At 37.4% G+C, this 12,680-nt stretch overlaps 1 protein-coding gene across 4 annotated transcripts in view; it reads left to right on the forward strand.

Moving 5' to 3' along the window:
• The window catches only part of TRHDE (thyrotropin releasing hormone degrading enzyme), a 204,799-nt gene that overhangs the window by 97,917 nt on the left and 94,202 nt on the right, over positions 1 to 12,680 (forward strand). For all 4 annotated transcript variants that reach the window (XM_083820162.1, XM_083820163.1, XM_083820164.1 and 1 more), the window contains exon 6: positions 3,318 to 3,455. In XM_083820162.1, the coding sequence (XP_083676288.1) occupies positions 3,318 to 3,455 (138 nt within the window). The remainder of the gene's footprint in view (positions 1 to 3,317; positions 3,456 to 12,680) is intronic.

The raw sequence follows: 12,680 nt of genomic DNA on the forward strand, positions 1-12,680 counted from the left end.
AAAAGGCATGCTCATCTGATATAACAACACTTCAGTCTCTGCACCTGGGAGCATGCTCAAGAGTAAGAGGGAAAGCAACAAGAAGTAATTGACATTTTTTTTTTCTTTTTTTTTTTCTTTCTTTCTTTTTTTCTCAACACAAGAGGACCTGGTCTTCTAGACTTTGACTATTTACAGTTCCAGGAAGGCTCTAAGGAGAGGAGATGAAGAGACAAGATGCCGAGTGGATAGTAGGAAAATAAGGAACAGAGTAACTTCCTGCTTGCCTTTAAAGAAAGACTCAGGCTTGAGAAGCACCTCTGTCCTTATTTCAGTTTTATTTCAGAGCAGGCGTCTGCTGTTGCCATACCAATTCTTGCTCTGAGCACTGTCTTGCACTTATACACAGCTACTGACACTTTCCAGCCAAATCCCCAAAGACTCATCTGAAGCCCTTGTTTCTTTACAGGCAAATCACAGTCTTTGGCTTCTCTCTTGCAGCTGAACTCCTCGGAGGAGAGTGATCTTAAACAACATTTTGTAATTGTTTCATGTTTAGCTGCAAACTTGTCACCTACCAAGTTGCCAGCTTGCTGACCTCATTAAATGCATTCCAAGATTGATTTTATCTACAATTTCTATGCTACGTGTTTCCGTAGTCCTGTAGATATCACGTTAAAATAGATCAATTCCAGCATACTGCATAGGGTAACATAACTAGGGAAAGCCCCTCTTCTATCAGTATAAGTAGTTTGGTCACATATGTTGGCCTTTTCCTCTTAATGTGCCGGTATGACTTTGATAGGTGAAGTGGTGTTTCTTCAACAAAATAATTAAGGTAGTTTTAGTTTCTTTCTGCTGTTCAGTTTTATGTTGTCTCTTCAAGCTGCATGTCCGCTGTCAACCAGGAAACTCGTTTCTCTTTCTCTCTCTGTGTCTCCCTGGAGTTCTGCGTATATTTGAGTCTCCTTTTCAAATCTATCTCAGAGGCTGTGTACTGAAGGGAAAAGGTGAGAATGATTTGGAAATCCTTTTAGCTCAAAAAACTTAGCTTTATAGGTCAAAAGCCTTCTTAATTCTCACTAAAATGCAGGTGAACATATCTGATGGCATACTAGCTATTTCTGTTTTATCCCAGTGCTATGGTCTGCCATAAATTTTAAGGAAGACTTTCCAGCTATGGTAACTTGAGTGAGCTGTCATGAATCTAAAATGCTCCTTTTCTGCCCTTCAAGGGATAACCTAAGGAAAACAAAACCAAAGCAAACAAAACAAAAACAAAACAAAACACCAGAAAAACAAAAGGTATCATGTCCTTTTTATATCTTTTGTATTTTTAATAGCTTTACTTTATGTTTACTACATGCTTATTTTCTTGATTCTGTGTTCTCTATTTGAAGTATTCTTGTGTGATTGTTAAATGTCCTTTTGATGAGTTAATTCTGAAAAATAAATCCACTCCCACAATTGTTTATTAATTGTGATATCCAGATGTGAGTGTGGAGATAGGTCTATACCTGTGTGTGTTCATACCTGTATGCGTTACTTACCATACTTCTGTAGAAATTGGTGTTCTGCTCCTGACTAATAGAGAACGTGAGTGAGATGTAACCAAATCATCTATAATCCTTTCTACCTCAGTAGTTTTCCTCTCACTGGGACTGTTATAATACTTGTTTCCCTACATTTGTTGTTTTCGTGTAAAAAAGGGCAGTTACTAACTGCATTCGCCTCAGAAAGTTTGGAAATGAACAATAATATGAACAAGACATTACTTTTTCCCTTCACAAACCTTACCTCATGCAGCCAGCTGAGAACACTAAGTGTGTGTTGGGTAATTGGCTTCCCTGCATCCCGTGCTTTTAATTGCCTGAATATGCAATCAGCTAAAGGTACATTTCTTGTGCTCTAATGAATTCTAACATAAAGGTTTATTTCCAGATGGATCAGCATTGGAACAGCTCTTCAGCTGTCTTATAAATAAAATGTAAATTAACACATTGATACCAAAACCTTGCCACCCAAGAAATTAAACATATAATTTATTATGTAATTTTGTGGCTATTTTATCTGTGGACATCAAAGTACTTTTTGACAAACATGCAGCATTCCCTAGAATTTCTTTATACTATGGCACTAGTAATTCAGTAATTCAGGAAATGCTGTACTTTAGATAAAGTTCGAGATATGCCATTTCAGGGGAAAAATGCTTATTTAAACCTTCCATAATTTTTAATTCAGTCTTTACATTTATTTGTGACTTCAAAAAACAAGGAAGTGAAGCTCTTCTTTCCCGACACAGTGTTTTGGAGTGGAGACATATATATGAATGCAATATGAGGACTTTTTCAAGCATGTCATTTCTCAACTGAAAAAGTCACATCTACTTGTACTCTAAAAGTGAATGCAGCACAGTTCATAGAGTATACATGCACATTTAATTAATGCTGCTGCCAGAGTAAATATGCAGCGGTTTTGACATACCTCTGCAATCCATATTTATAGAGGGTATAGAAATGAATTAGTATGTTGGATGTTGTTTGGGTTTGCCCCTGCCTTTGATGGAGCTGTGACTTTGACTATGTCATTTGACTTCTACATGCAGCTGTGGTCTCACTTGTAAAGAGACACAGGAATGGTTTTCTTCAGATGGAGGTTATGAAATGAAGGAGATAAAGTTCGTAGAGCACACAAGCTCTTGAGGAGGAACAATTTCTTTACAGGAATTACGAAAGATGGTGCAGACATTTGCTATGACAGTGCTGCGGGCTCTATTCATTGTACTGTCCCATGCTGACCTGCTATGTGAACTTGGCACTAATAGCCAAGTGACTTAAACCTTAATATGCCTTAGGGTCTACACAATAAAGCAGTAATAATTGTATTTATTCAGCTCTGTCAAAAGTGATTGTGCCTATGTATGCAATGAGCTCTATGAGTGCTGAGCTGTAGCCTACATATATTTTAGTGATTGAAGACTATGCCACTTTCTCCTCTCTCCCTAACCCCTGGTAACTGGGAGTGAATTGTCATGGTAATGAGGATTGCAGTCTGCACCTACAGATACATTTTGATTCATTGAATAGTCTTTAATTTAATTTCATTCAGTTTGCTTTCAGCAAATGGTCTCAAGTCAGTAGGATCCCTAGACGCTAGACATAGTTCCTGTCTGTTCCATATACCTGCTCAAGATTTTAGGACGTGATGGTGGCTTACATTCAAACCAGAAGGTCTAATTTCAATCGTCTGTCATATAGAGGCTGCCTCTGATAACTGTGCATCTATATTGTTTTAAATGTATGTGTATCTGTGATATTACTGCTTATGCTGTATTTCAGGAAAAGCAGAGATTTCTGACAGATGTCCTACATGAAGTGATGTTGCTGGATGGTTTGACCAGTTCACATCCAGTATCCCAGGAGGTGCAGCAAGCCACAGACATTGACAGGGTGTTTGACTGGATTGCATATAAAAAGGTGGGACTAATTAAACCTATCTATCTGTATAAATAGATATGTCAGTAGCTATTAGAAGATTGCGTTCCATCTGTAAAACACATACTCTTGTAAAGATACATAGACAGTTGTTAAGAGGCGGGAAACTTTAATTTGTGTGGAATATGTTTGGAATATACTACAGTGATTTTATCCAATCACCTTCAACAAATCCGGTGTTATTAAATGTTATAAATAAAGTTGGGAGGCTGTCAGAATGCAGCAAGACGATTTGTGTGTTCTTTTAATTACTATTTATTTTGTGGCAGTGTTTGAATTGTGTTAGATGCTTTAAAAAGCAAAAAGGATATGTAGTCTTTGTCGTCTTGAAACTCTTGAAAAATTCTTAAATACTGAAGTTACACGTAATGTTTTTTCCTTTTTATTTTTTTTTCTATGCATGAGAATTTTTTCTAAAAGGTAGTGAAAACTCTGCTCATTGCAGAAGAGTGAGAGCAGAACTGACTTGTGGGATGATGAAGGAATATGTATTAATTCAGGCAATGTATTTCAGTGTTTCAACATGTATTTCAGTGGTAGGAATGATTCAGCCAACTTTGGGACTGAATAACTTCTATGAAGGAGTGGGAGAGATGCACAGTTCCACCTTCTCCATCATATGACTGGGCTTGCTGCTAGCCTCTGACCCAAAAGCTGGTGGTTTCCATCATACCACATGATGATTCTCTGCATAGTATGGTGTCCAATATTGTGCTGTAATTTCATGAGAAGGTGTTCTTGATGTGTGATGCAGAGATGTTGCCTGCAGCTTTCCACTAGGAAGGCTATATTGGTACTGTCTACTCCAGACAGTAAGAGTCTTTTGACTATCACCTTTGGACCAGATAGTATTTTTCTTCTGCATCATTAGCTGCCTAATATCAGGCTGTAACAAGACAGCAGCAGCATAGCACTGACTTGCCTGCTGAGCCTCCAGTTTATCCAGCACTCGTTCTGGGCTAAAAAAGAGGTACAGTCACTTTCTTACAGTCACCAGCTATTCCCACTCAACAAGTTATCATCTTCCACTAAAGGTTCTTATTCCTTTAAGAGTGGGCAGATGACAGATGTGTGTATGTGCATGTAATACGTGTAGGATGTAATATTCAAACATGAAATAGCTAGGAAAATATTCTAAAATGCTAGAGTTGCTCAAGATCCCAAGTAACATTTGCAAAAATGTCTCAGCTGGCATTGAAAATATGAATCTTGGTCAATTAATCTATAGTAACCAGCAACTTTTAGCATACTGAAGTATTCTCATCGTTTACATATTTCAGTCATGTTCGATGGTGATAGCTGAACCTTGGTAGGTTCAGAGGCTTATCTCACATCAGTATGTTAATATTTCAAGCTAATTATTTTTTTCTAGTTAATATGATAGTAGTAATATCACACAGTAAACTGTAATACTTAGCACTTATCGTTTCATCATATGAACATTTTACAAACATCAAGGAATTTTCATTTACATTAAAATGACAAATAGGACACTAGGACATGTCTATATACTGTTAGCTAACTTATCCAGGCTGATAGCATCACTCAGTTTTCTCCGTGGATTGGAGTGCAATCTGTGTATTGTATCTGTCTGTCTTTTTAAAGGTTCATTTTTACTGTTACAATAGCCATGGCCAGTGGACATGGCAGCTTCCACACTCAGCTTCTCTGATGGCCAGCTCTCCCAGAACCTTAAGTGACACTGAATGTGTTCATATCAGGGCCTGACCATGTAAATTTTGAACCCAGTTATTTGATCTAGCAAAACAACTTGAGGAATGGCAATGGAAGAATTTACTTAGGCACTTTCTTAGGTGAAGAAATTAAAACACAGACCCTTTCACCCATAAAGTCTTTGTTTTGCTGTCTGCTTTTCTAACTAACCATTCATTCTATTGTTTTAGATATAAACAGTATCTAACAGGAATAAACTTTACCACTGGCTTCATAGCTGCTCTTTTCACAGTTTCTGTACTTTCTTCCCAGCACCTGACACTGTTCCTTCAGAGGATAAATTGGAACAAATTTAGCATTTTGTAGATCTTGCATTCTTGTTTCCTACGTAATCTTGTATGCAAGCATGCATAGCTTGCACTTAAAATCAGCTTGCTTGTTGATGAAATTAACTCTTTTATGAGATAGCTAGAACCTTTGCCTATCCTTCTAGCTCTCTAATGTCTGCCAATATAAATACTGTGATGAACGTATGTCAATAAAATCCAAGTTGTACCTGTTTAGCTGTTTGCTCAAATATATTCAGGTGCCTCAAAGCCCTCCTTACACAATGAACCCTGATTTCTATTATTGCATGTGTTTCAGGGATGGCTTTTTGGTTGTTTGCTGACTTATTTTTTAAATTGCTGAAAAATATTATTATTTTTTTTTTCTCTTGACTCTAGCAAACTTTGGGTCAGGACCATCAGTGAGGCCTTTTCTACTGTCTTTATTAAAATAACCATTTTATACATTCCAGCAAAACATGCATTTTGGTATGGATTTTTTTTTTAATTCTCTTTTATTTTATTATTTTTTTAATGTCCACCTTATGCTTCCTGGGACCTTAGACTGTCGATGCAATCTCTTTTCCCTCTTTACTGTTTTCTGTGTGAAACTGAAATGATGAAACTTTCTCCCATCTAATTTTTCTTCATTGAAATGACAGTCATGGAATGTCATTGTCATTTCATTGTCTTTACTGTCATCAGTATGGCATAAATCAGCTAGACACCATTAATATGCCCATGTCTGCTAGACACTCAGCTGTCACCTTAAAGATTTGCCTCTTACTCTTTCTATACATTTTGGAGATAACCATTGAGACTGTGCTATTTAAATGCCTTGTAGCTGAACACATTTTTCATTTCCACTTTCTTGTCCTCAGTGATTGCATGTAAGAAGTCTCACGACATAAACCCCTGAAGAATGGTATTCAGGTAATCTCATAAGCAGAGTGAAACAGGCACTAGAGCACTGCAGCTCACAGCATTTCCACTGAAGCTGTTGATGGTAGTGCTTGGCTCTTTCAAAAGCATCATACTAGTCATTCCTCAGAGAGGATCATGTCATCATCCTCCACTAGGACCACAAATATGTAGAGAAAAACAAGAAAACATGATAGTTCATTAATAAGCAAACAGTATTGGTAGATGATACAAGGCTCTCAACTCACATCAGAGAGTGGATACATCTTCATAGTGCAGCTGGAAATAAGATAGTGTCCTCCCATGATGGGAAAAGTCGTTATATCCCAAGTGCAGCAGGAAATACAGCCTGTTGAACACAAGAGTGGATCTGAGAATTGTTAAATCAAAGCAAAAAGTGTGACAGCCTTTCCTTACCAGAAATAATTGACAGCAGAAATCATAGCCCTGGAGTGCTGCATCAACAGATGAGGAGAAAGTGCAACAAGGATAACATGAGGAGCAACAATCAGCAAGGAACAGCCAGCTGTAATGAAACAGAAACAAGACAGCTGCATCACAGAGGGAGCAGCCAGACCCAGAACAGTGTGAGAGAGAGATATCCCACACAGAACTAAAGAAGTCATACCCTGGATGAGCAGTCTCAGCCAGATAAGAGAAGGGATGAAAGGGCACCAAGGACAGTACGGAGAGTCAGATAATATCTGAAGTTGTTTCCATCAGGCTACTGAATGCTTTGAAGTGTGCTGGTTGCAGATCTGGTAGCAATTGGAGCAGGCAAGACCAGTATGATGGAGTGTAACTATCAAAGTACCCCCAGCAGAATATGTCTTGGCAAGTGACAAACAATAATCAAAGCAAGGAAGAGTGTGGCTGGAATAGAGAAGAATATTCCTTTTTTTTTTTTCCTCCCTGTAAGCAATATGAGACTCTGTAGTGAGATAGTTACTGGCCCAGGCTTTGTAACACAAACAATTCATTATTTCTTACACCTTTGTCTGTATAATTTCCTTTTCCATCTTAACCTGGTGCCACAACTTTAAAAAAGTTTTTTGGTGCTTTCTGCATCTGAATGATGGAAGGATTACTATATTTCTAATAATAATAAAGGAAGAGAGGGGGGCACCCCTTGACCTTCCCTCAAAGGCAATGTTTGGTGTTATGAAATCTGTGCAACTAAAAATTTGCACAAAGAAAAGTGGTTACCTTCCCTGTGTGTTGCAAGAAACAGTTCTGGCAAAGGAAAATTTACAAAACTGAAACCAGTGGCTTGCTCACCCTTTGAGTATAGTCCTTTTTGAAAATTCAGAGTAACATGTTCTGCAAGAATTTGGAAGAATAGGAAGGCCAACTGCAGTCAGCGTAAAGGCTCTCTAAGATCTTTGTTCTTTTTTACTTCTGTTCCTCAGGAACTGGGAAAGATACTAGCACTGAAATAACAAATCAAACCCCATCTATTCTGGCCAGTAAAACCAAGATTAGTGTTGGAGTGAAATCCACTCAGTTCATGAGTGTAACGTAATTGTGGCAATCTTTCTTTGCCTTACAAAACGGAATTGAGGTGCATTTGTGAAGTGACCTCATGCAAGTGATAGCAGCTCATTAACACTGAAAAAAATACTAGATAAACACTAACAAATAGCAAAATATAGTAAACCAGGTTTTATTTTTAATTATTCACATAACTAAATCAGGAACAAGAGAAGATATCCAGCTAGTTTAAATTCTTATGAAACCAGGTGGCTTTGCAACCTGTTCCCTTAACACAGTGTAAAGGGAGAGCTTCTTGTTCTTCCTGACTAATTTAGCTGTGATGTCACCTGTGAATGCCATGAAGCTCTTTGCAAGCATTTGATGGTAGTTTCTATTCCATGACTTGCTAGTGCAGAAGGTCAGTGCCCAGATTGCAGAGGGTGCTTTCAAAAGCCATTTGAACATAATGCATTGTATCAGAGGAAATATCTTGTAATGAAAATAATTTCTTTCTGTTTAGATATAAAAGTTGTAGGTCTCCACAGCCTCCAATATGAGAACCATTGAAACTGGAAGTTGGTGAAACCTTCGGGTTCAAGTTCAGAGCAGTCGCTGGAGTGCCTCAAGTACACTCGAATATGCAGGCCATCCCACTCCAGCCCATGTGGTGCTAGTGTGTAAAACCAGCCAGGTGCTTCAAGATACTTGAAATACTTGTCTTAAATAAGGCATTTGAGCACCTTCCTGACTCAAAACAGTCATTAGCCTGTTGTATTGTTTAGTGTATACTGGCTTAGTGTTTTCTGAAGAGGAAACAGAAACCACTGTGTGAGGTGTATAAACAGCAAGATACCTACAATGCTTTAGGAGTGTTCGTTTCCCCATGCTAGAGAAAACTATACATGAATTGGAGAAGATATAAAAAAAATGGAAAACAAATGTTAATAAAAACACTACATTTTAAATAAGAGCTCATTAGACTGCTCAGTCAGGCCGACACAAGGCAGAGCAATCGGGAAGCCACAGCCTGTTGCAGTACAGGACCTTTGTCTGCCTGTTCCCCCTCAAAGGCAATGGCAAATGGGAGCTCCCAAGGCCTGGAGCAAGCGATCAAAGCAGAAATGGCAGTGATGACTCCAGACACTGTGCCCTGCCATCTTTTATTATACTTCTGTCCCCAACAGGGAGCAGGACGGTGCGTCTGTGTCTCAGATGTTTCCATGCCTTAAAGTGATAAAGGCGGGCTTGCAGCAAGACACCCACCTATGCACTGGAGATCCTGAAGTGCTCTTACGTTTTCTGTCTCTCCAGCTCTACTTTGTAATGGTAATTTTCAGCAAAGGCTAAAACAGAAAGCCGACTGCTGTGCCTTCTTAAGACTTCAGATGTAGTTTCTCTCTCTCTTTTTTTTTTTTTTTTTTTTTTTTCCTTGAAGGCATCCAAAAAACAGTGATTCCATAGTAAGGGTGAAGGATAACTTTTGCTGACACCCATCCTAGTTCGGATTGGTGAAAGCAAGAGCAGCAGTTACAAATGTTCAAGTAACTTGTTGCAAACTGTAAGAACTGGAAATAGAAAATAAACTGTAGATAACTGAAATAGCATAAAAGGAAAATAGTTGACATAGAAAATATGATCGATAAATTCTCACTAGTCTGCTGTAGATTTTGCAGGCCTGCAGGACCCCTATTCAGAAGGGAACTATCTGGAACAATGCCAGTGCCACTGTTTTGTTCTTGATGTTTTTAAGAAATATTTAAGTACTGGACAACTTCTGAAGCTTAAAAAAAGTTATTAAAAGAGGGCAGGTAGAATGGCATATCTAATTGTAGTTAGTTGCAAATCAGTTTTAGACAAATGGGTTGAGATTCTTAGGTGTTATTTAGTAAACTAAAAAAAAAAGGAAAATTAATCATCATGTTTCATAGAAAAAAACTGGTCAGATGATTTCAAACTGATGAGATTAAATGTGTGGTTGGTAAAGATAAATTGTGTAGGGTCACAGAGTTTTAAAATCTATTCTATTACAGCATAATATTCTAGTTAAAAAAATAGTGCTATACAGTATCACTAGAGAACACATTGACTGGATTAATAGATATCTGTCAGATTATACTGATCCCCTAGGTAGTAATCAAAGGAGAATCATCACAAATTTTGAGTTTTATTTTACTTAATTTGCTTTTGGATTCTCGGTGGAGCTGGTTGGCAAAATGGTAATGCGTTTTTTCTTTAAAATGAATCAACTGTGACCGTGGAAACACTTCAGTAAGTGTTTCATCATAGAAGAGCAAATTTTCACCTGTTACTTCTAATGGGAAACAAGGAGTTGTGGAGCCAGTTTTATTATTAGACGAGATTCTTAAGATACACTGGTTTACTCACTACTTACTTGGCTTCTGATGATGGCCCGTCTATGTAAATAATGTCATCAACCTTTTGTGTTTGTACATCCTTGAAGGCTTCTTCATACAGGCAGTTAATGAAAAAGTATGTGGTGCTTTTGTCCTTGTCAGTGGTGTCAGAACATACAACAGAGATTTTGGTGGCCAGGCTAAATGGAACTATGGTTGTAAATGGAGTCTCAGTAATATTTTGTCTAGGTGACTGATACATTTTATTATTGAAGGAAAATGATAGGATGACATCCACCTGAAGAACATGATTAGTTATGGTCATTTACTCCTGAATTTTGTTCATTGTGTTACGTTCCTTAAATTTGCAAGAGAATTTATGTCTAAGACTAATATTTCACCAAAGCTCATCTTGCCATCTGACCATTTTGGTATTATCCAGCCCTAGAACAGCTGTGTTTGTCGGAATAGAAAATGATTATGATTTCCCAGTGAAAACCTCTCCTTGAGTATAATGTTGCTTTTTCAGTGATGTTTTGGCATCAGATAAATGGCCTTACAATCTATAAAAACAACATAAGATGCTCTTCTGCATCTTTGATGATTTAGCACAGTAAGCTACAAGTTTATAGGTATATTTGCTGATTTTTAAAGTATTAGTTCAACCAGACTGTAAGTAAAGCTTTAAAAAGAGTAAGATTAATTTGCTTATTAAAATATGTCCTGCTTTTATTGCTGAATATCAACATGTTAACTTGTGGGTGTGCATTGCTTGATAAACAAATATCAATTGGAAATTAAGCATTATTTTAAAAAGCAAAGAAGACAAATATAAAGACTTTTTTTTTTTTCTTTCTTCCTAGTCTGTACCATAAAAATAATGTAGGGATAGTTTTTAGCTCCTTTTATTGAATGAAGTCCTTCTCTAAGAATTTATTACTGAATTCAGGGAAATCAGTCAGAGCCAAATTCAGCCAATTACATAGTTACTTGTTTAATTCTGTGTGTAAGCTGTGGCATTTAAGTCAGATTGCTTATACGTTAAGGTACTTAAGTGTGTCACTAAATGATGGCCTGGGCTAAGAACTTCAGGATGAGGCTTATATCGCAACACTGTGTACTACTATGCATAGTCTGCACATATCGATCTTTTTCCTTACTTCTCTTAGCTTTTACATGTGTTTTCCAAGGGGAAAGCCTCTAGGAATTCATTTGAACGTTTTACATTTTTGCCCCAGGGAAGAAGTTGTAGGCATGTGTTTACTCATTTAAGCAAATACATTCTGTTATCCTAATTGAATACAGAAGTATTTGCAGTCATGAAATTCATGTGTATTAAGCTTCATTTTTCTTGTAGTATTTTGAGGTGCTGTTGCAGAATACAGAAAAATAGCCACACTGGTGCATTACAGTGCTCAATTTTGTGAAATGAAAGAGGGGCTTGGTGCTGGTGACTGATGATACCGTCTAATTAATTCCCTGAGAATAATTTCTCAGTGAGTACTTCTGTAGTTTTGAGAGTTTAGGTACTTTGGGTAGAAACATCTGAAGATGGAAGATCTTTAGCAGGGTATTTCAGGAGCCTTCCACTTTCCACAATACAATACTATAACTGCAAGCATGAGCAGGGCACTCATACCAAGACTATCAGAGTGAGGCTGTAGACCATGAAATATGGTTCAGATTACTAAAATAGGAAGGTAAATACATTTCATTATGATCTGAGTGGGAGATGAGGCATGGCTGGACTTCTCTTGGGGAAAAAGTAAGTGTGTATGGTGAATATGTTTGCTTAAGAAAGCCCAATTTAAATGTAACACCTGGATTTGAAAGTAGTTACCTAGTTGTCCCTTGTTCTCACAGGAAAACTGAAGGGATGTTAGTTATTTGCTTAAGGTAGTAACAGTTGCTCAACAGACACGACACCAGGCTTCCCCTATCTCTCAGTCCTCTTCTTTAAGGTGCTGGGAATGGCGATTCAGTTAATTCAGTGCACTGCTTGTAGTGTAATGCAACAACTCAGTTGAAAATGTTTTTAAAAAGTCATTTACACACATGCACACTGTTCTGTATGGAACAAATTCTGTAGATGTGACTTAATCAAAACATATTTTTTGTGTCCGATTTTCTGCAAGATTTGACAGATTTTGTTTCCTAATTTTATGTTCTTTTTTAAAATCACATTTTTGCTACATGTCTGATGTACATTGTTCTTTCACTTTAATTCATGCTGTGTTTTTCCCAATGAGCTAAATTTCATAGGGCATCCAGCTGTGGTTGGTTAGTACCAACAAAGAATGATTGTTTTGGAAAATGTGACTTGGATATTGCATGTTGGCTACTGTTCAGATTACAAAAATAATGTGCAAATGTGCATTCTTTATATGAGTGCTTTGTAACATGCTCTTCTAATATTTGAAATGAACTTTGAATCACAGAATTATCTAATATTTTGAGAA

The sequence above is a fragment of the Anser anser genome (genome assembly GCF_964211835.1).
Source record: "Anser anser genome assembly, chromosome: 1".
Classification (NCBI taxonomy): domain Eukaryota; kingdom Metazoa; phylum Chordata; class Aves; order Anseriformes; family Anatidae; genus Anser; species Anser anser.